The sequence below is a fragment of the Micropterus salmoides genome, unplaced genomic scaffold (assembly GCF_014851395.1).
Source record: "Micropterus salmoides isolate LMB-PRFRI ecotype aquatic unplaced genomic scaffold, ASM1485139v1 Ms_hic_scaffold_11, whole genome shotgun sequence".
Lineage (NCBI taxonomy): Eukaryota > Metazoa > Chordata > Actinopteri > Centrarchiformes > Centrarchidae > Micropterus > Micropterus salmoides.
In genome coordinates, this window is record NW_024040152.1 from 35255152 (window position 1) to 35279458 (window position 24307).

General features: G+C 41.4%; 2 protein-coding genes across 3 annotated transcripts in view; both read right to left on the reverse strand.

Moving 5' to 3' along the window:
* Positions 1-12337: 12337 nt before the first annotated feature.
* LOC119898355 lies at positions 12338-14975 on the reverse strand. The gene is made up of 4 exons (XM_038712566.1): positions 14854-14975; positions 14303-14674; positions 12965-13225; positions 12338-12444 (listed from the first exon to the last, which is right to left on the reverse strand). Exons 1-4 carry the CDS (start codon positions 14903-14905, stop codon positions 12338-12340), a joined length of 792 nt encoding a protein of 263 aa, XP_038568494.1. The 5' UTR covers positions 14906-14975.
* An 8743-nt stretch (positions 14976-23718) lies between these two features.
* The window catches only part of LOC119898199 (basement membrane-specific heparan sulfate proteoglycan core protein-like), a 28279-nt gene continuing 27690 nt past the window's right edge, over positions 23719-24307 (reverse strand). For both annotated transcript variants that reach the window (XM_038712389.1, XM_038712390.1), the window contains exon 6: positions 23719-24151. In XM_038712389.1, the coding sequence (XP_038568317.1) occupies positions 24125-24151 (27 nt within the window). In that variant the 3' untranslated portion in view covers positions 23719-24124. The remainder of the gene's footprint in view (positions 24152-24307) is intronic.

Sequence of the window (24307 nt, forward strand, 5' to 3'; positions counted from 1 at the left end):
GGTGTCCCTGTTCTTCATTGGCCAGCAAACTGGCCTGACCTTAACCCTATAGAAAATCTATGGGGTATTGTGAAGAGGAAGATGCGATATGCCAGACCCAACAATGCAGAAGAGCTGAAGGCCACTATCAGAGCAACCTGGGCTCTCATAACACCTGAGCAGTGCCACAGACTGATGGACTCCATGCCACGCCGCATTGCTGCAGTAATTCAGGCAAAAGGAGCCCCAACTAAGTATTGAGTGCTGTACATGCTCATACTTTTCATGTTCATACTTTTCAGTTGGCCAACATTTCTAAAAATCCTTTTTTTTTGTATTGGTTTTAAGTAATATTCAAATTTTCGGAGATACTGAATTTGGGATTTTCAGTAGTTGTCAGTTTTAATCATCACAATTAAATGAAATAAACATTTGAAATATATCAGTCTGTGTGTAACGAATGAATATAATATCCAAGTTTCACTTTTTGAATGGAATTACTGAAATAAATCAACTTTTTGATGATATTCTAATTATATGACCAGCACCTGTATGTCTCACACCGCCGCAACCTCCACAACCTGTCTCCCACTTGCTTTGCCTCAGTGATAGATTCCGCTCTACCCCCCTCAACACATTTTCCTCACTCGAGGTTGATGATGCCACACAATCTCTGTGCTCTACACTGAGCTCATGCCTGGATAGCCTGTGTCCTCTATCCACCAAGCCTGCTCGCCAGAACCAGTCCCACCCGTAGTTAACATCCGAAGGCTGCGCAGCGATCTCGGAGCCGCTGAAAGAAAATGGCAAAAAACCAAAGACCATGCCCACCTTAAGGGCTACCAAATGCTCCTATCCTCATTCCCAACCAGCATCAATTCAATTTTATTTATATAACGCCAAATCACAACAACAGTTATCTCACAGTGCTTTTCATAAAAGAGCAGGTCTGGACCTCACTCTATGATGCTATTTGCAGAAGCCCAACAGGGGTGGGGGGGGGGGAGCCTACACAATATCCACACAGAGGTACAGACAGTGAGCCAGAAACACCTGCAGGAAGTGATAGGAGGAGAGAGGAGAGGGACGAGAAAGCACAAGACTACCAGAAAGGGGAGAAGTTGTGTTAGTAACATGCAATAATGGGATGAGGTTGCATACAGAGGGAGAGAAAATAGAGGAGAGAGGAGCTCAGTGCATCATGGGAAATCCCCCGGCAGTCTAGGCCTATAGCAGCATAACTAAGGGATGGTTCAGGACTAACCTGAGCCAGCCCTAACTATAAGCTTTATCAAAGAGGAAAGTCTTAAGCCTACTCTTAAATGTGGAGATGGTGTCTGCCTCCTGAACCCAAACTGGAACCTGGTTCCACAGGAGAGGAGCTTGTTAGCTGAACGCTCTGGCTCCTAGTCTACTTTTGGAGACTCTAGGAACCACAAGTAACCCTGCATTCTGGGAGCGCAGTGCTCTGGTGGGGTAGTAAGGTACTATGAGCTCTTTAAGATAAGATGGTGCCTGACCATTAAGAGCTTTGTAGGTAAGAAGAATGATTTTAAATTCTATTCTGGATTTTACTGGAAGCCAATGCAAAGAAGCTAAAACAGGAGAAATGTGATCTCTTTTCCTGGTTCCTGTCAGAACACGTGCTGCAGCATTCTGGATCAGCTGAAGAGTCTTAACGGACTTTTTCGAGCAGCCTGATAATAAGGAATTGCAGTAATCCAGCCTAGAAGTAACAAATGCATGGACTAGTTTTTCTGCATCATTTTTAGACAGGATGTTCCTGATTTTCGAAATATTACGTAGGTGAAAAAAGGCGGTCCTTGAAATTTGCCCAATGTGAGACCCAAACGACATGTCCTGATCAAAGATAACTCCAAGATTCCTCACAGTGGTGCTGGAGGCCAGGGCGATGCCATCCAGGGATACTATATCTTTAGATAATGCGTCACGGAGGTGCTTAGGCCCCAGAACAATAAATTCAGTTTTATCTGAGTTTAACATTAGAAAATTACAGGTCATCCAGGTTTTAACATCCTGAAGGCACATTTGAAGTTTAGCTAACTGATGAGTTTCATCTGGTTTGATCGATGGATATAACTGAGTATCATCTGCATAACAATGAAAGCTTATGGAATGTTTCCTGATAATATTGCCTAAAGGAAGCATATATAAAGTGAAGAGGATTGGTCCGAGGACAGATCCTTGAGGAACTCCATGACTAACTTTGGCATGCATGGAGGACTCATCGTTAACATGTACAAACTGAAATTGATCTGATAAATAGGACCTAAACCAGCTTAGAGCGGTTCCTTTAATGCCAATGAAATGTTCCAGTCTCTGCAATAGGATCTGATGGTCAATGGTATCAAATGCAGCACTAAGATCTAATAAAACCAGCACAGAGACAAGTCCTTTGTCTGATGCAATAAGGAGGTCGTTAGTAATTTTCACCAGTGCTGTCTCTGTGCTATGATGAGCTCTAAATCCTGACTGAAAATCCTCAAATCAACTATTGCTCTGTAGAAAGTCACACAGCTGTTTAGCAACTGCTTTTTCCAGAACCTTAGAGAGAAATGGAAGGTTAGATATAGGTCTATAGTTGGGTAAAACATCCAGATCAAGTTTGGGCTTTTTCAGAAGAGGTTTAATTACAGCTACTTTAAAGTACTGTGGTACATAGCCTGTTGATAAAGATAGATTGATCATATCTAGTATAGAAGTGCTGACTAAGGGTAAAACTTCTTTAAGCAGCCTAGTCGGGATGGGGTCTAAGAGGCAGGTTGATGGTTTAGATGAAGAAATTATTGAAGTTAGTTGGTAAAGATTGAGGGAAGCAAAACAGTCTAAACATATATCTGGTTCTACAGCTGTTTCTAAAAGAAACCTGGGGTTGTTCCTATTTTCCTCTATTAATGACGAGTAGTACGCTGCTCTGGCATTACGGAGGGCCTTCCTATAAGTTTTAAGACTATCTTGCCAAATTAAATGAGAATTTTCCACTTTGGTGGAACGCCAATTCCTCTCAAGTTTCCGCGATATTTGCTTTAATTTGCAAGTTTCAGTATTATACCATGGAGCTAACCGTCTTTGTTTTAGTATTTTCTTTTTTAGAGGGGCTACAGAGTCGAGTGTCATTCGCAGCGAGCCTGCAGCACTATCAACAAGATGATCGATTTGGGAGGGACTGAAATTAGTATAGGAGTCCTCCATTACTTTGTGACTTCATAATGAATATAGAGCTGATGGAATCGCATCCTTAAATTTAGCTACAGCACTATCAGACAGACATCTTGTATAGAAATTTTTGCCCAATGGCGTGTAGTTCAGCAATACAAACTCAAAAGTTATCAAACAGTGGTCGGACAAAGAGGGATTCTGTGGGAACACCACTAAATGTTCAATTTCAATACCATACACCAAAACAAGGTCGAGAGTGTGGTTAAAACAGTCAGTCGGTTCATGAACACTCTGAGAGAAGCCAATGGAATCTAACAGAGATAAACGCAGTACTAAAGCTGTCATTCTCAACGTCCACATGAATATTAAAATCCCCTACAATATTAACTTTGTCCGTTTTAAGGACTAAACTTGTCAAAACTCTGCAAATTCAGATAAGATTTCAGAGTATGGGCCAGGTGCTCGGTACACTATAACGAAGAGAATTGGTTGCAGTGATTTCCAACTTGGGTGCGAAAGAACAAGGCTTTCAAATGAGTTATAATTTAGTTTAGGTTTAGAGCTGATTAGTAGGCTAGAGTCGAAGATAGCTGCAACTCCACCTCCTCGGCCTGTGCCTCGAGGAATGTGAGTATTAATATGACTGGGAGGGGTGGATTCATTTTGGCTAACATTCTCCATCACCCAGCCAGGTTTTCGTAAGACAAAATAAATCAATATCATAATCTGATATTAGTTCATTTACTAGTACAGCTTTAGAAGAGAGAGATCTGATGTTTAAGAGTCCACATTTAACTCTCCTATTCGTTTGCACTATTGCTCTTGTGGTTTTAATTTTTATGAGGTTTTTATGCACAGCTCCTCTTCTGTTTACCTTTGATTTAAATAATTTCAATGGTCGGGGGGCAGACACCGTCACTATAGGATTTTCACTAAGTAACTCTTGAAATAGAAGGGCAGAGAAGTGTGTTAGACTGCGTCTCTGCCTCCTGGTCTCAACTCTGGGTTGTCATGGATTTGGTTCACTAATAAACTTGGCCAGATTTCTAGAAATGAGAGCTGCTCCTTCCCAAGTGGGATGGATGCCGTCTCTCCAGATCAGACCAGGTCTTCCCCAGAAAGTCTGCCAATGATCTACAAAGCCCACATCGTTTGCTGGACACCACCTCGACAACCAGCGGCGGAATGACGACATGCGGCTATACATGTCATCACTGGTCAGATTTGGCAGGGGTCCAGAGAAAACTACGGTGTCCGACATTGTTTTTGCATATGTACACACCGACTCAACATTAATCTTAGTGACCTCCGATTGGCGTAACTGGGAGTCATTACCGCCGACGTGAATAACAATCTTACTGTATTTACGTTTATCCTTAGCCAGCAGTTTCAAATAAGACTCAATGTCGCCCGCTCTGGCCCCAGGGATGCACTTAACTATGGCCGCTGTCTTCGCTAACTTCACGTTTCTCAAAATGGAGCTGCCAATGGTCAGAGTTGGTTTCTCAGCGGGTGTGTCGCTGAGTGGGGAAAATCTTTTAGAAACGTGAACAGGTTGATGATGCCCCGTGGACTTGGAATGCTTACGACTATTCCTCGTTCGGACAGTCACCCAGCCCCCCCCCTTTCCTGGCTGCTCAGGGGATGCCGGAGGACGGCTACCAGAGGCTAACTCAGGCCGTTCCACACCGACTACCGGGGACTGGCTAGCTACAGTAGCTAAAGACTGATCTACCAAGGTGCGGAGCCGGACGTCTAAATCACTGAGCCTCGCCTCCATGTCTAAAAATAAACTACACTTATTACACGTACCATTACCGCTAAAGGAGGCAGAGGAGTTACTGAACATCTGACACACCGAGCAGGAGAAAGTAGGAGAGAGAGAGGGAGAAGGAGAAGCCATCACTAGCTGCTAAGCTAAAGTCGCTAACGGCTAAGCTAAAGTACTGTAGCGTCAGCTACCAAAACTTTAGAACAAGTATGAGATTGAACAGCAGTCACTAAAAGATGGAAAGAACTGTGAGTGCTTAGGCAAAATTACTGCAAAGAATAAGTGTTTAGCGGACAGTTGGCTGCTGTAATCTAACAAATGTAACTGTTATTTAGGGAGAGCAGCACAACACGGTACCAACACACAAGAAACGGAAATGAGTCGACACGCTTACCGCAGTACGTCAGCCACCGCAGTCAATGGGGACTATGGGGGAATGTAGGCTTCATCAGTGCTGCCAAAACTTTGTTTTATAATGAAAGAATTAGCAGTCCCACTGACTCCCAGAAATTATTTTCCGCTTTTAAAGCGCTTCTAAATCCTCCACCTCCACCAGCCACAAACCTGTCTGCAGATACCTTCGCCGCCTTCTCCACAGGCAAAGTGGCGGCTATAACTTGCCAATTCTCTAAATCACTCAAAACCAAACGGTCTACTCCCGCTCCGGTCAGCTCGCACTCTGTGAGCACTGCACAATAAAACCTACCCGTAGCTGTCCCACTACATACTGCAAGCCATATCTCTTACCGTGGTCCCGGCAATCATTCATGTGATAAATGTTTCTTTGGCTTCGGGAACCTTCCCGACCGCTTTTAAAAGGGCTCGGGTTACACCCTCGCTCAAAAAGCAAACAATCGTCCCAACTCAAGTTGAGACCTATTGTCCAGTTTCACTACCATTCTTATCCAGAACGATCGAACGGGCAGTATTCAAATAGGTCTCAGAATTCCTGACCTCCAAGATCCACATCAGTCTGGTTTTAAGAGTGGCCACTCTACTGAAACGGCTCTCTTGTCTGTAACAGAAGCCCTAAGGCTCGCATGGCTTCTCTTACCACTGCTACGCAGACGACATGCAACTCTACCTATCCTTCATCCTACATCGTCTCAGCGCAGATCACGGACTGTCTCTAGGACATATCAGCATGGATGAAGGCTCGCCACCTTCAACTAAATCTCTCGAAGACTGAACTCTTGGTCATTTCAGCCAAGCAATCTATCCACCATAACATCAAACTACAAATTGACTCCGCAAAACAATCACTCCAACCAGGGTGGTGAGAAACTTGGGTGTCATGATTGATGACCAACTGTCCTTTTCAGACCATGTTGCTGCTGTCTCTCGGTCGTGCCTCTTTGCTCTAAACAACATCAGAAAAATCTAGCCCTACCTCACTCAATATGCCACCCAAGTCACTAATGCTTGTATACAGAGCTACTTCAGGGTCTGCACCATCTACCTAAACTCCACAATCCAAGCCTACATTCTTTCTCCGCCACTGCGCTCCTCCAACGAACGCTGCCTGGCTCTGCCATCCCTAAAGCAATCTCAGTCCCAGCTGTTCTCATCTGTGACACCACCATGGTGGAACGAGCTACCACATGCTATCAGCAGTTTCCCCTAGGATGGAGTTGTTGCAGTGGAGGTGAAGCCAATTTGTTTTGTGTGCGAATATAAAACCCCTAAACAATGCACATTATATTAGCATTAAATTTCAGTGTTTTCCCATAGGTCTATATGAGCTTTAGATAAATGTTTTGATGGTGGTCATGGTCGATATTCCAGCCCATCATATCGATACATAATATTAATAAAAATAGCGCTTCAACAGTTGGCTCAATGCTAACATATATTGGGAATCTCCATTAACGGACATTAGCATTGCGATCGCGAAAATCGCACAACCAATTGCGATAACCAAGAATGGGCAAAGAGGCGGGTCTCTGAGGGGACGTGTTGCTGAAACCACTCCCGCCTAGCTCGACGTGACCGAGTTAGCTCATGCTAAGGAGCTAATGCTACATGCTACTCTGCGGTGCTGTACGGTGGAGGTTGGAACCTGCGGCTGGTTGTTACCAGTTTACCGACATTACCAGCTACAGTCAAGGTAAGACACCGGAAAGTATTAAAATAACTCATATCTGTTATTGACATTATACTTCACAAGGTTTTAAATGCTTTTTAATATATAAATGTGGTAATGTTAACGTTATTTTGCAACACTAAAGTTAGATTTTGTTGAGACCAACGTTAACAGTTAACTTAACGATAACGTTAACTGTGAATCAGTTATTAATTACCTTAAGTTTACTTAACGTTACAGCTCAAACAAACAGTTTCAAGCAAATCAATTTACATACCGTTGGTTACGAGCGGTTATGAGTCGTTTATTTGGACGTCACCTCAGTATGTTACTTGTAATAAACGTAATAAGCTAACGTTAGCGGTAGAGTCCTCAGTTACATGATGGAAGCTGTATATCTTGTAAAACGTTAGCCATGGCTGCTATCACGTTAATTAATTCCCCACACCGCTATATTGAGTAATGCTGTCGGTAGGGCTGTGTGGCATTATTGTCTGGAATAGGACACTTGAGAGAGAAAGGTACTTTTTATATTTGTCACAAGATTCTTGTTGAGGTTCTGGTGCCTCCACATCTGCGACTCAAAGCTTAAACTTTGAGTCTAAAATAATGTTGCTACTCAAAGCTACTGGACATTTGACAGCTGATATAAAATTGTCTGTCTTAAAAGGACAACACAAAAACATTTAAAGAGTCTCCCTTGTTCCATTTTCTCCCACTTATGTGACATAATAATGCTGTTAACATTAAACCATCAAGGCATCTTTTAGAAGACCATCTCAAAAAATTTGAATACTGTGGAAAAGTTCATTGTGAGCATCACAACCAGACTGAGAGTTAATTAGCTTATCAGAGAGCTCTTCTCCAGTTATTTCTGTATAATTTATAATACAGAAATGTATTTTTATTCTAAAATGTTTATACATTGAGATAGTGGAGTTTTTATTTCCATGAGCTGTAAACTGTAATCATCAAGATGAAAGCAAAAAGGGTTTAAAAAATGCTTCGCTTTGTGTAACGAATCTAGAATATATCAAAGATTCACTTTTTGAATTCAATTACATTAGAAAGTTAACTTCACCACAATATTCTATTTATTAAAGAATCATCTGTATTTACTTTATATTTTTTCACCTGAACAATTTATTACACATTTTCCTCCCAGAGTCACACTGTGGATCAGATGTCCCACCTGCTGCCAGAGAGCTGCAGAGACCTGGAAGCCTTGTTATTATTGTGGAAGTCTGTATCTGTTGGCGTGGTCTGACGTGGAAAGGCGTTCTCTCCTTCTGTTTACTTTGAGTTTTAAATATTGTCCATATTTGTATCTTATATCCATTTAAAAAAGGATATGGTTTATGGTTCACTTCTCATAAATTATTTATTTATATATATATATATATATTAGCACTCCCTGTCTTTACCACTTACCGAAAAGCTAATCGTATACCACAGATAAAACATGAAACATTAAAACTGAACTCTTGCTTAAGAACATCAGTCTAGTATAAGTTAAAAAGTGGAAATACTCCCAACATGTTTCACATGAAATCATGAAAAGTAATTATGCAGTGTATTTCTGTGTATACAGGAGTATTTTTACTTTCTACCTAATACTTTAAGATAAATAAGGAGCCATACACCCAGTACCCATATACTGTATAACAGAGCCTGAAGTTTCTGAAGAGTGCCTTGTTTGCTGCTCTGATATAAGTCTAATTTAAACCCAGAATAATGTGGGCACATTCAGACCATAGTGTGGGTAAGTGCTGAAACAAAGAATGATCTGCACAGAGTAATTAGGAATCCCACTAGGTGGTTTTTATTGTGACCTTGCAAACTCTGAGGTCTCAGAGCTGACCGAATGCACATGTAGTAAATAGGTGAGTCTATACAATGTAAACCACACGAGCTTCTCAGAGGTCGCAATAAATGACACCTCCTGCACGGCTTCAAAACTATTCAGTGTGCAGATAATTCTTTGTTTTTCACTACAGAGTAACTTCTCAGTCAATGTCACATTTGTCTCTTAAAGAAATGTCAAAATAAAACAGTATATAACATCAACCTTTCATTTTTTACTTTCTACTAACATATATGCAAAATGTTAGCCTATAAATAACATCTTAATATTTTCATTTACAGCTGTTAACTATAATATTAAGTTTAGATCAGACTATTTAAAATTAAAATATGAAACTGATGATGAATGAAGAATGATTTTATTATGTATAATTAGTCTGATACCCTTTTTATAAGATTATAAAGTGTTCCTAATACACAAGCAATAGTTTAATAAATTAAACTCTTGTCTTGCATTCATGAAAACATCAATATTAAAAGGCTACAAATGTAAAAGTAGTTTTGTATGACTTGAAATGTGTTGAGAGTTATTATAATGATAGAATCTGTTGATAAGAACCCAGTGTCATAATTTCACGTCAGTAGTGTTCAGGTGTTGAGTAAAAAGAAAAGCAGGTGCTGAAGAGCTGGAAGCTGGAGTTGTTCTCTCCTGAAGAGCTGGACACAGGTAATCACATCTGGAGGGTTCTGAAATCAGCTCCTCTGGCACCTGTAAAGACAACAATGGGTAGACAGTTAAGCAGCTTATTCCAAAGAGCCATAAAGCTGCTGAACTCTGAGATCGCCTCAGCATGATAACCTCTCTGGCATGTGGCAGTAATTAGGGGTGGAAATGTGAAATACACAGTTTCCTAAAATGTGCAATATACGGTTTTCTGCTGGACACTGCAATAATGACTACTCAAGTCCGATCTTAGTGAATGTTTATTAAAAGGATCTTATTTTATATTTCTTATTGAACTGTACTACCTTCTTATAGTGGCATCGGTGCTCCTTGGTGTGACAGTTTCAGGCAGAACTCTGGAGCCGCTCCCCCCTCGGCTCTCTGCCTTTAAACCCTTCGTGTCCATCGGGATCAGGTGCAGCCACTTATAATAGTATCTGACTAGTATCTAACTAAGCAGTGACTCCGTTGCAGGACGTAGCTAAATCTCACATCGCCCGTTAGTAAAAGTTACCGTTAACATAAAGTGAGCTGAGCCTTTACTTACAACTTCACACAGACGTCCTCCTAAGCATTATCACCCTAATGTCTAACACTAAAGTTAATCTAATGCATTTTGACTTCTCTCTTCTTGCTGACTTGTCTTTCTCATTAAAAGCTGCGGTTAGAACACACTAACTTACTTAACGTTGCTTACACTAATGGCTAATTAGTGTAACAAGCTAACGTTAAGCTAACAAGCTATATGCCGACAGCGATACCTGTTAAATGTTAACACATAAATAAAATACAGGAATTTCACTCACCAAGTAGAACACGGATTTCCTGGATGTTCTCTCTCCAATGAACTGCACAGCCTGCCATTATTCATCCGGTATCTGCATGTAGAAATGTCCAAAAGGCTCCGACAGGCTGATCCGCAGAGCTCCGTGTAGCTGAGTGAGGCTGACAGACGGCGGACCGAGTGCTAACAGTGGAAATGTCGTGTAAAAATTCAAAACTTGGGCCAGATAAGAAAGCTTGAACTTTTACCAACATTTTTATTATCAACAAAAACAGACACCAATTAGAATACAAAAGTTCCACCGGAGTGTGTCAGAGATCGGTGCAAAATAGAGCCCCATTCTGTTACCAGAACAGAGACCCGAGTCCACATGAAAACCATGTAACGACTGACTTTCACCTCCTTTTGGACCTCCTTTTATAGCTCTGTTTCTTGGCTTCACATCATCTCTTGGCTCTCTTTCCTGCTGCACCTGGGTCTGGGAAAGTCCAAGATTTTCACGTGCCTAAGCATTTGGTGGGAAAGTCCCTGACTGCCTGCTCCTCCTCTCTGTGTCTTTTGCATGCACTCTGCTTGATCATGCCATTACATCCATAACCTGACTTTTATGGAATGAACTGTTGTTGTTTGTGCCCCGTGCCAGAAACAGGACATTCTTGCTGTGATGGACTGTATGTTTTGTAATACAATTAGCACAAAATCTCCTTCTATATTTTTCTTTGCAGGTGTTTTTGATGGTCCCTCCCTTTTCTCCCAAAGCACACGAGCTTACTCACACACATGTGCTACTGCTGAGTCTGGGCAGTTAGATACAGAAAGGAGCACATACACTCAGAGCTGTAGAGTTTTAACACTGTCATCCTAACTTTACACTATAAAATAACACTTTAAATGATGACAATGTAGACCACCATTGCTCTAGTAATTAATAACAATTTAGGCTATAATGCTCCAAAATAATTCACAACAGTGGCAGCGGCTAATGGCGCCTGTCAATCAAAGCGGCCACGCCCCTAATAAAGCAGAACTTTAAGGCTTAATATTATTTAAACAGGTGAGTTATAAAAAAATTGACCACCCTCACAGTTGTCACTACAACCATCTTTTGAACCAGGCTGTAACATGTTTTATTCTGCTGTATAGTTGGGCATTTTAACATGGGGGTCAATGGAGATTGACTCCCTTCTGCAGCCAGCCTCAAGTGGCCACTCAATGAATTGCAGTTTCAGATACTTCCGCATTGGTATCGGAAGTGAGAGCCGGAGGTTGCCGCTTGCTAACTTCACTGTCTTGATCTGCCACTCTGCTGCTTCTGCACTCCACACAGACCAGCTACAGCAATCCCAAAGGTCAAAACTCAACCCAATATTCCCAGTGGTCTAAAAATAAAAAATACAGCTATCAGTAGGAAGAGAAAGGGCAGCACAACACTGTCACTGAACAGTTATTAATATAATGTGATGTACAGATTAGACTTAGGTGGTACAACTGTATTGCAGTTTGTATTTGCAGTTAAAGATTCAGTGAATTTGAATTTTATGTGCCTTTTTTAAACAAATGTTTTGATAATAATTTTTCATAATTTTATTTACAGACTGAGCAGAATTGTGCTGTTTTCTAACAGTTTGGATTTGCAGCAAATAAATTGCAGCAAATGAAGCATTTTGGATTAATAGTTAGATATCGTGATGTATCACATTAGGATTGTCAAGCGATTATCGCAGAATTACTGTATCGTTATATTATCTTTATCGTGAGCCGTGTATCGTATCGCATCATGAGGTACCCTGCGATTTCCACCCCTAATTTATGGCACAGCATGTTTTGGGCATCACCTCCTAAAACCCTGTTAATATGACCTCAGAATCATCATCAATATAGATACGGCTGTTCATGTTTGCCTTCTGTTTCTTCATTTTACGGCTCTTGACATTTATTTGTGGACATGCCATTCATAATCCGAATAGTTGATTATTCGATAATCGACTATCAAAATAGTCGTCCGTGGCAGCCCTACTTGCAGTTGGCTCGGCCTACCCACAAAATAATAGGGGCTGGCCTTTCCTTACAGCGCAGGCTCTCATTGGCTGCTGTAGGCTTTGAAAGGGACATGTGAGCTCCTATTGGGTCAAATTTGGTGTCAGTCAAAAGGTCAGAGTTCAGCGGCTAATATGAATACAAGATATCAAAGTTGTTTATATTAAAATCTGCATTATTATGGTTAAAATGACATATGAGCCACGTCTGCCGGCAAGTATGAAACAGCAGTCCCTGGGGATTTACTGATGGAATAATGTGTTTTACTGGATTGGATCATCTGGACCTTTGACAGCGTAACAAGACCGTTTCTGTTGGAATATAATCGATCGGTGGATTAAGTTACTGTGAGGCTTCATAGGTGAGTCATGTCAATTTTGCTTGTACTACTGGTTGGTCTGACAGAGGCGCTGATTGGACTCGCTGTGGTGATTGCATCTTGAAATGGTTTGCATTGGTCGAATCACGAGGATTTTAGCTTTCAAATGGTGGATCACATGAGTGTCATTTCCATGTCCATGTAAAATCCAGGTGCAGGTTTCTGTGTTCAGTAACTGTAAACAGTACATTTACATTTAACCAGAGAAAACTGAGCAAACAAACCTTCAGCCTTCACCTGCAGGCTGTACGGCAGGGAGAGGCTGCTGACGCTGGTCTTCAAACCACAGGTGTACTTCCCAGTATCCCTTGCAGTCAGAGGGATGATGTGGAGGGCGGGGCCAGACTCTGAGAGGGCGTGGCCATCTCTGAACCAGGTGACCTCCAGTTGGTGGAAGGTACAGAGTGCAGTGCAGTACAGAGTGACGTTTTCACCACTTCTCAGCTCTCTGTCTCCTCCGGAGCTCTTTATCTGCATCTGAACATCTGAATGAGTTTAAAATACATTTTCATTATAAAAGTCCTTTACTCACATTCAGAACATTGTTTTGAGCAAAGTGTTGTTTAAGACTTGTCTGAGCTTCACTGACATCTTCAGTTAGTGTTTTTGTGTTTAGGGTTTGGCTGACCAACAGAAAATTTTACTGGAACAGTTTTGATAAACGATTATTTTATTTTATTGTTTTGTTGTTAAGCACAAATACCAGCATTGTCTTGATCAGGGCTTTGATAGCACTTAAACCACAAGTGCTTTATTTTATTAGCAGTAGTAATTCTGTTGTTAGCTACTGTTGGGAGCTATTTGCAGATAAAATGGTATCAGCGTGTTTAACAGCCAATTAATGACAATTAAAGAAGAAACCGCGTCGGATCATTCGCTTGCGTCATTACTGTTGCATAGCGTTCTGGGTCACTATATCATAGACGGCATGTTTTAGAGTCAGATGGTGCGTGAGAAAAGGTTTCCTGTGTCCTTCTTGTGTTGTGCTGAGGGGGGGGGGGCTTGGTCCCCGTGGATACCTGCTTGTTGGTCTAGTTTTTATTATTGTTAGTATCAGTAGCAGTATATTAGTAATAAGAGCATGAAACATGTGAGGACCCTGTTGAAACAGAAGGAATTCTTTTTCTTCTTTCTTTCTGCAAAGAAAAGTACATTTTTGAAAACTCGTGAAACTTTGCATGAAATTCAAGTCCCACAAAAATTTACATGGGTGTGGCAAAATGGCTCGCTAGCGCCCCCTGAAGAACAGCTTTAATTTATAGTGTTTTCTTAGTTTTTATCTTTCTATTTTTGCTTTAATAGCACGTCTGAACTGTAGCTGTTGAGTAGCTCAGCTGGGTGGGGAAGGTGAACCAGCAGCGTTCGCCGCTCATTCGAGCCTCTGAGGTGCAAAATGTTTAACCAGCAGTAGATCCTGTGGTTGTTTGCACTGAGAAGCTTTTAGCTGTGTTTAACGGTTTGTAACTAAAGGTGAACAGGCTGTTTCTGTCTCAGTACTGAATAAAGGACAGAATATAAGTTATTATTAATACTGGCTGTTGTTTATCATGTGATGCTCTTACCAGAGACTGTGACTCTCACTCCTGGAGGTCCAGTAAAATGTGCTCTGCTGTCATTAGCCTCCATTCTGAAGCGAAGAGTTGCCTCGTCTTTCTTCTGCACATCTGTGATCTGTAAAGTGCAGTTTCCCTTCTTGTCTCCCAGGTATTTGTAACGAGGGTTGTTGTTTCCTGAACTGCTGTCAAACACAGACGGGGTAGAGCCCTGACAAAGCTGATGGTTCTGGCACCAGATGACTCTGATGATCTCTGTAGAAACTTCTCTTCCATTCTGAATGAAAAACTTCAGAGGTGTGAAGGTGCAGAGGAGGGTGACGGTCGATCCTGTCACAGCACAAACAGGAGCTGGATAGTTCACACTCTGACCCACAGCACCTGAAACAACACAGCGCAGTGATGACGGCTGAGTTAGAAGATGCAGAGACGCATTAAAATTGTTTAAGTACTGCAACTTCAGGATCAGTTCATCAGTTTGATGCGAAAAAACGAAACTGAAAAAATGACATATAGAAATCTTACATTAACATTAATGTAGCATAAAGTCCATGTCTTACCAGTCAGCATTAACAGGAAGCCCCAGAGAACCTTTTTGTCCCAAACTGCCATCCTTAGGTTTTTAATGAGCTGATTAAACTTTATTCTTGTTTAAATGATCAAACTGCAGCAGAGCTGATAAAGACACCGACTGACTGTGAAGCTCAGAGGCTTATATAAATGTATACGTGGTTATTATCTTACTTCCCCATTTATTTTCTCACATAGTCTTATAATCTGCTATCTGTTGACACTTGCCTGCATAGAGTAAGGGCGTGCTCACACCATGCCAACAACTAGGCCTTGTACATTTCCCCGCGCTCACACTGTGCCCAACGATCCGAGCCGGAGCACGTTTACGTCATCACTCAGTCAGTGGTTCCCATACATTGATTTGTTTGTGGCGGCCCGCCAAAGTATCAGTTACTAGTGGTAGTTGATTGCCTTGCCTCTCTTGAATAATAATAATAATAATAATAATCTGTATTTGTAGAGCACTTTTCAAAAACAAGTTACAAAGTGCTTTAACAAGTGTAAAGACAATAATACCCAAGAGACAATAATACAAAAACAATACAAGATAAAAGCATGAAAACATTGAAAAGACTAAAATACACGTTTAAGATAAATATAAAACAAGTAAAATAGAATAAAATAAAAGGGATAAAATAAAGTCAAATAAGATCGGGAAAGGCTCTCCTATAAAAGTATGTTTTAAGAAGGGACTTAAAAGAGTTCACTGACTCAGCCGACCTGATTTCCTCGGGCAGGCTGTTCCAGAGCCTCGGGGCCCTGACAGCAAACGCTCTGTCCCCTTTAGTTTTCAGTCGAGACTCTGGAACAGACAACAGACCTCTGCCCGAGGATCTCAAGGTACGTGCTGGTGCGTATGGGACTAAAAGGTCAGAAATATAACAAGGCGAGAGGCCATGAAGAGCTTTAAAAGTGATCAATAGAATTTTAAAGTCAGTTCTAAAACATACTGGGAGCCAGTGTAATGAAGCTAAAATAGGAGTAATGTGGTCATATTTCTTTGTTCTGGTTAAAAGCCTGGCAGCTGAGTTCTGGACAGTCTGGAGTCCATCAATAGATTTTTGGGTTAAACAGGTGAAAAGGCTGTTGCAATAATCCAGGCGTGATGAGATGAAGGCGTGTAAAATGGTCTCGGTGTCCTTAAAAGTTAACATAGATCGAATTTTAGCTATATTTCTAAGTTGATAAAAACATGATTGAACAAGCTTTGTGGTGTGCTGTTCGAAATTTAAATTACTATCAAACCAAACACCAAGGTTCTTTGCCACAGGCTTAATGTGATTTACTAGGGAACCAGCAGATGGCAGTATTTGTTTTGCCATCTGCTGAGACCCGATCACCAGGATTTCTGTTTTGTCTGAGTTCAGCTGGAGGAAATTATTTGACATCCATTTTTTAACTTCACAAAGGCAGTTGTTAAGTGAACTCAGCATTCCAGGGTCTGTGGATCTGACGGGCAAGTACATTTGTGTCATCAGCATAAATATGAACAGAAATGCCATGTTTATGGATAATATGTCCAAGGGGAAGCAGATACAAGGAAAACAAAATGGGTCCTAAGACCGACCCCTGAGGCACACCATATTTAACTGGACAGAACGAGGAGACATAGTTGTTTACAGACACGCAAAACTTCCTTTTTGATGAACACAGCTGCATTTCATCCTATTTCATGAACAGCTGCACAAATCTGTCCAACACAACTGTCAGTGTCCGAGACCGACCTTAATCAAAGTTATTAGCAAGCATGTAAGGAGCCAAGCTAATAAGGAGAGCTAAGTTAATGTTAGATCACAGCTGGTTTTTCGAGGTATGCACAAAGCTGGAAGTCTATCGACTGTCATTCTCTAAAAAAAAAAAAAAAAAAAACACGCCCTCTCTCGCACGGCACAGTGGAGTTTGTGTTGGGGTTCCATGCGAGGTCAGCGATCACACTAAATGTGGCACTGAGAGATCACACTGGTCAAACGAACCGGACTTTGGGTGGGGCACGGTATAGATTGCCTAGTGTGAGTATGCCCTAAATAAGTAAAGGTTATTTGTACTAGTGATGGCAAGTTTGACTCTTTTGACAGACTCGAATCTTCAAATCTCGTTCAATAAAATGAACAAATCTTTTTTTTTGAGTCATTTCGTTCATTTGAACTAGGCTGGTTATTGTGGCGCTGCAGCCTTCTAGTGGGCGATTAAAAACAGCGCCGTTCTCAAACACGGAAGACTGCCTGGCTTGCTTTATTTGACAAAGTATAATGCACAAATTCACCTCTTGATTACTGTATATCATCATTATATAAACCCCCCACAACCAAATTCAAACCATGTAAAAACCACAGAAATATGTTGTCTATATGTAATCACCACTACTTCGGCTAAATCCTTCCATTATCTTTCCCGAGTATACAACCAGTCCAGCCATATAAAGGCTTATGTATATAATTACTATCTTTATCTCTAAAGTGCTCATTCATACAGCAGCCTAACGTCCCTATCCATGAGTAAAATATTAATATCAGATTTGCAGTAAATATATTGAAGTAATAAGCTTGATACACTATATCAATAAACACACTCTTATTAAAATTCAACCAATTTAATAATAATCTGGATCAAGCCACCAAGTTCTTAAAGAACTCCAGAACAGAGAGAGGAACAAAGAAATATTAACACATTATATAAACGCAGCAGTTTGGCAGTTCTGGACGCAGAATGGGCCACATCAGGTCCTGATTCTGCAGACAGAGAAACACACATGAGCACATCGCTCTCAAACACTGCAGGTTGTTCACCAGTCAGGAGCTGTGAAACAACAGCACAGCTCTGTTGGTAAATAAAAAGGAAAAGTTACGCTGGGTTCTCTGGCGGACCTGGATCAGCTGTGTTTTAATGTTTTAATGACCGGGTCTGTTTGTTTTGGAGAGGAGACGACCTCGGAGGTAATTCGGCTCCAGGTAGAACCCTGTCAGGGCTCTGAAAGTGGACCCAGAACAACTCTCATCAGCTGTTGACACTAGCAGGACTTAAGTTACGGTGCGTCTGTGTTAAAACTATAACTTAGCACAACATCACTGCGCTGTAATAATGTTATGCTTTATAAAATTGTCACAAAATTATAAAAATAGCTATATAATGTCAGTCCAGTGACTGTTACCTGACAGCTGACCTGCCTCTCATTCTCCAGTGCTGGCAGTCACTCAGCCTGCCGAGTGAACAGAAGACTGAGGAGGATCCATGTGTAGGAGACCTTTGAAGGATCCACAGTAGGAGCTGTCACGTGACAAATGAACGACTCAAACCCAGAGACCGACAGTTGCTATGTAAATGTTCCGTACTTGTATAGCGCCTAAGTGCTCAAACGGAAACTAACATTCACACTCATTCATACACTGGTCGGAATAGCCGCCAGGAGCAATTCGGGGTTCAGTATCTTGCCCAAGGACACTTCGACATGCAACTAGGGGGAGCCAGGGATTGAACCGCCGACCTTCCGATTAACGGCCAACCCGCTCTACCTCCTGAGCCACAGCCGCCCCTATGAGAACTAATCAATTCTGTTTCCTGTGCTGACGGAGCCCACGCAGCTGCCATGTGACGAGTGAACGTAAGAGTCCAAGATCCTTCACGTATGCGTGAAAATGAACGAATTACTGACCCGTTCCTCCCGAGTCATACACACAATTAGGTCATATGAACGAAACATTCTTTGAAAGAAACAACACTAATTTGTACAGGACCTTTTCACAGATAAAAATCGCAAAGTGCTTCACAATAAAATGCGATACAATACAACAAAGTAAATGCCTAAGAAAATTCAAATACCAATGGAAAACCCCTCTTCTAACAAAGAGGAATTTTTGACAACCCCCACCTAAAGAGGTTTTAGCAAGTGCCAAATTAAAATCATCAGCACCAAAATAATAAGTGGACAAATAGCATTTCAAATCCTCTCTGGATGTGTTTAATATTAATTTAGCAAACAAATGTTGAGCAAGCAGAACATAAACTTAGATTCCAGCTGTTCGCTCTCCTCCCATCCAAAATAGGCCATTTATGTGATTCGTGTAGATCCAATGACTTTTTCAAAAGGAATTTTGCAACCACGATTTACTTCTGCGTAGACTCCAGCAGTGACTCAGTCCAGGGTCCGCATCCTTCAAAGGGCGTGGCCTTCGCACCCTACGAAGCCATACGGCCGCAAAATGCCGAACCCACGAGAAGAGTCCAGCTGCAGCCTGCAGAGAGACGTGACGGAAGTTGAACTTCCATATGGTTCGTCCCAGAAGCCACCGCGCACAAAACGTGTTGACGTTTATCTCGGCCACCTGGCCTACGCACAGCGCGAAGACGATAAAGGCTTTATTTTTGAGGTTGTAACTTGCGCCCAGCCGAGTTGCATTTAACTAATTCCACAATCCTATTCTTTAAACAACATAATGCGATTTTATGCATCTCGTTTTTTTTAACATTTGTGTAGGTGGCTTTTGGAGTGAGTTGAAATCCAATACTTACGTTTATAGGTAAAATCCGAATGGGCTCAACTCCACAGCTTACGCCGTAGTATACGCTGGGAAAATAACCGGCGTGTAATGAATCTTGGGATACCTTGGGCTGCGAAGGATCCAGCCGTTGGATCCTCCAAACGGAGGAAAAGAAGGCCGCATTTGAAGGAGCCTTCAGAATTGGACAGCCTAGTCGCACCGACTGTGACAAATACAACCTTTGAAGGATTGAGACACAGCTGTAGTTTTAAAGATGCTGTATGTTGTGCAGTTGTTTGTTTCCAGAGGTAGAGAGTTCAGAAAGTCTCTTAGAAATGTGCGTGAGTTAAACCAAAAGGCTTAAAGGACGAAGTGCTCTGTAGTTTTTAAAATGAGACACAGGTAAATATAGTTTTTAGGCTTCTCATACTGAATAAATGATCGCCCAGTATTGATAATGATTGGGTTTGTTTCTGTCCTAAAGCTCGTGCGTCAGGGATCGGTTCCAGAAAGCAGGTTAACTGAACTCTGACTAACCCTGAACTCCGAGCTCAAGAACCTGAGATGAGTTTTCAGTTTCAGAACAGCTGATCGGAGTCAGTTCAACTCTGAGTATGTTCACTTTGTCCATGAGTCAGAATATTTTCACATCTAACTCACTTTATTTCCACCCAACAAGAGCTGGTGACTGTTGGAACAGAGGAACAACTAACCAAGACGGTTTTATTTAGTTTCTGTGGAGTTTGAAGGAAGTGTGTTTTACGACGAGTTAACGAGGCGATTAGTTCAGTGAATTCAGGAAGTGCAAGGTTGCATTGATAATGAAAACACGTGTAAGAATATTTTCTTTGTGAGTTTATTTAGTTTATTTTTTTAGACTAAAAAAGCTCAGAGCTTCTTTAACGTAGCAAACTCACCGCTCGCACACATCTCTCAGCTGAAACTACGGGGGAGGCCTGAGCCGTATCAGACTATCAAGTGGTATTACAGGACAGGCCGTGACTAGCTGCAGCATGCTAACTTCAGTAGATATCTCTGCAACACACACAACTGTTACTACTTCACATTCTATTTTTCCCCCCCATGTATGTTTTATTTGAGCACATGGCATTTATACAAATACAACCGTACAGATCTGTTTATACAGCCAAATGGACGTACAGTAGATGGTCACAACATAAAGCTCCTTTTTTTTCTTCTTTAGTTGTAATGAACTTGTATAAATCAGGTTGGGACATTAACACATTAAATAGAATAAAAACAAAATACAGGAAAAAATTTTATGAAAATCGATCCCACCCTACCCCAACCACCCTATCGCTCGCTACTCAGCTGATGTCAGAGGGAAAATATTACTCTTGGGTCACGTGTTCAAGATAAAGAGTTAGAGGTGTCCACATCATGTGAGGAAGTTTGTCCATAAGAGTATATCTTATTCTTTCTAAGTGTAGTGTGCTTGGGGCGGCGGTGGGTCAGGAGGTAGAGCGGGTTGGCTGTTATTCGGAAGGTCGGCGGCTCAATCCCTGGCTCCCTGGTTGTGTGTCGAAGTGTCCTTGGGCAAGATACTGATCGCCGAATTGCCCCTGGCGGCTGTTCTGCCAGCGTATGAATGAGTGTGAATGAGTGGTCAAAAAGACTAGAAAGGCGCTATACAAGTACGGCGCATTTACTCTTACATTTGTGAGGTCACTAAGCCACATCTTTGTAGTGGGGACTTCTTTTCTTTTTCAATGTCTAAGAAGCAGTTTTCTTTGCAGAAATGAGGCTGTAGGATAGAAAACATTGCTGAGTATTACTATACTATTTCAAAGTATCGTCGTATTCTCCCAAGATAATAGCGTGTACTTCGGGTTTCAGCTCTAAATGCAGCATTCTAGATAGTAATCTGAAAATATTTGTCCAGTAGGTTTGGACATGAGGACATGGAGCAAAGTGCATTGTTAGAGCAACGATGGATGTTCTCCAAACCTTCCTTCCATTGGATGTCTGATATACCAATGCCCATTTCTTCTTCCCACTTACTTTTTATTGGAGTGGAAACAGCTGGGTTGATGGATTGTAGGATGTCATATATGCGAGATATACATTTTTCAGAGCAAGGTGAAAGCTCGAGATAACTATCAAGACTGGAGCCTCAAAGTCTCAAAATTATTTAGATGTTTTCTCACATAGACCAGTGTTTCCCACAGATGGACAGCGTAACTGTGGTGGGGGCAGTCGACTGTCACGGGTGTCGAATTTTGCATGCCTGCCGAGAATTGTATTAAAATGCATTAAAGTTCTGCTTTTAAATGCTATACTATTCTTTGTGGGGTTCATCAATAGTGATAAATGATCAGTATATATTTTATGAATGTTAAGAATCGTTAATATATTATTACACTTAGTAAAAGTACCATTTCTTGAGACTCAGCAAAAACATGTTACGTTAACCGCGTTCAAACAATGTGACCAGCGGTGTCCTAAAAGAACCTTAATAAGTGAATGCATAATTTGGCAAAACAGATGTTGTAGGCTACCTGCCGATATTTGCATCCACCTGTTTTCTCAGCATAAAAGAGCGTTACCTCCCACGCTGTGTATGCAATTCACAGCAGGCATTCAGAATTCGGCACAACACCTGCACTGCAAAACATCACTAGACCTTGTGGAAGCAAGGCCTGATCATTGTTCTAAGCTCACGCGGTGATACCAACCATTCAATTCATAGACGGGTCTGTTTTCCGTGTTTGCGAGAGAGAGAGAGCGAGCGAGAGGACGTGCCGAGCGAATATGCGCTGCGAAGTGCTGCAATCAAAAACGATTTCAAAATGGGTCTGCAAATTTACTTGGGCGGCTGTTAATCTACCTGGGCGTCCCGCCAAAGTAAAGCCTATGTGTGGGAAACACTGTAGTGTCTTACTTGCAAGAATCCAAAGAAGTTACTTCCTGGCAGTCTGTGTTTACTCTGTAATTTTCTTTGAATAGAGAGGAGTGGTATTTTGTATTCTGGATTCCTAAATATGTAAATTTCCCAAGAGAAAGGGGACATTCAATAGCCAGGACATGTTCTGTACTTCCATGGGCATTTGCACACTTTTGCCCCAGTTTATCCTGCATCCAGAGAAAGTTCAAAAGGAGTTAAGTTTATCAAATATTCGTTGAATAGTCATTTGTGGCTGAGTGATATAAAACAGAACATCGTCCGCATATAGTGATATCTTACGAATGTCATTTTCTGTAAAGTAACCCTGAATCAGGGGGTCTGTTCAGATACTCTTGGTGAGAGGTTCGATCGCAAGAGCAAAAATTAAAGGTGATAGGGGGCACCTATCCTTGTTCCTCTGTGCAGATTAAAATGGGGAGATGAGGATTCGTGCAGTTGGATTGGTATAAAGGAGTTTGACCACTGAGATGAATATTTTCCCAAAGTTGAACCTTTTTAAATTTTAAAACAGTCAAATGCCTTTTCTGCATATAGAGACAAAATGGCGAGTTCTTTGTTTGATCGATCAGTCGAGTATATAATAAGTCGTCGTCTAAGGTTAAAGAAGAGTTTCTATTTGGGATAATCCCAGTCTGATCTGGATTTATCAATTTATGTAAAAGGGGATTCAATCTGTTAGCAAGGACTTTGGAAAACAGCTTTCTGTCCTGGTTTAATTGAGAGATGGGGCGATCAGAGCCAATTTCTTCTGTGTCCTTACCCTTTTTATATAATACTGTAATAACTTCTTCAGTTAAAGTAGGGGCAGGACTCCAACGGCGTGGGTGAATATCTTATGTAGATTTTTTGTATAGCGCCACAGAAGGCCATTGGGACCTTATTATTTGTCAGTGAAGCTATGGCCCTTTTGATTTTTTTAACGTTTTGATTCAGGGATGAGATCTCTGATGGCCGACGATACTTCCGTTATGCATCTCTCTATGCTGGCAGACATTGGATTTTATTGAGTTTACCCCCGCACTTAGCAATAGCAGCCAGCGCTGTCTTGTTCGAGGGCTTGCCGACACTTTTGTCATCAGTTTCTGTTGCCTCTCATTCGGGCGTGTCCGAATATATTACTAGTTACTTATCACTCCTTAAAAAAGTAATATTACTTTACTTATTACTGGGTGATAAAAGTAACTAGTTACGTTACTATATTACTTTCCAGTGTTTCCCACAAAATGACGGGGGGGGTTATTCTAACGTTGGACAGGTTTGTGGGGGGAGCGCACCGGTGCCAAGAGGTGCTGCACAAATATATGCTCCTCAATACAGCTTCTTAATGAAAAAATGATTTTAAATACACAGGCTAGTAAAAATTTGGAAAATCAATATGTGGTGGTCTGCGTTGATAATTATCGAAATTATTGGCTAATTATGGAGTAAGAGTAATTATTATATTAAATGTATTGTTTTTGGTTTTACCGTTATGTAAGTTTCAGATACTCTTGAGACTACTGATAAGACTCTTCCAGGAGTAAACAGACTCACTTACTGTTGTGTTTCTGTAAGATATTGACAGGATAGACGACGAGCTATCTGAAGGTGCGTCTCACTCTTCTGTCGCTCACTAGCACCCCTCCATTTTATTTTGATCATGTTTTTTTAAATGTATTCAAAAATTTTGGCCAAATCTTACACACTGCACCAGAAGACCAGAAACTGTTAACTAAAACTGCCAAAACAGGTAAACAATGGAGGTCAGCTGCATTCACATAAATACACTGAACATTTAAAAAGTCATTCCTGCTGTAAAACAGGGACCGACATGATGGTGTGAGGGTGTCAGACAGTCTGGCCTCGGCCGTCTGGACGTCACAGCCCCTCGTCAGAGTCTGGAGGCTGAAACAGAAAGCAGAGTTCAAACAGTTCAGATGAGATGAAGAGAGGAAGACGAGCGGCTGATGAAGAGCAGCGGTCAGACTGTAGAAAGCTCTCAGGTCAGCCTGAGTTACCATGAAGTCCTGCTGCAGAGTCACAGCCTCACTGAGGTCACTC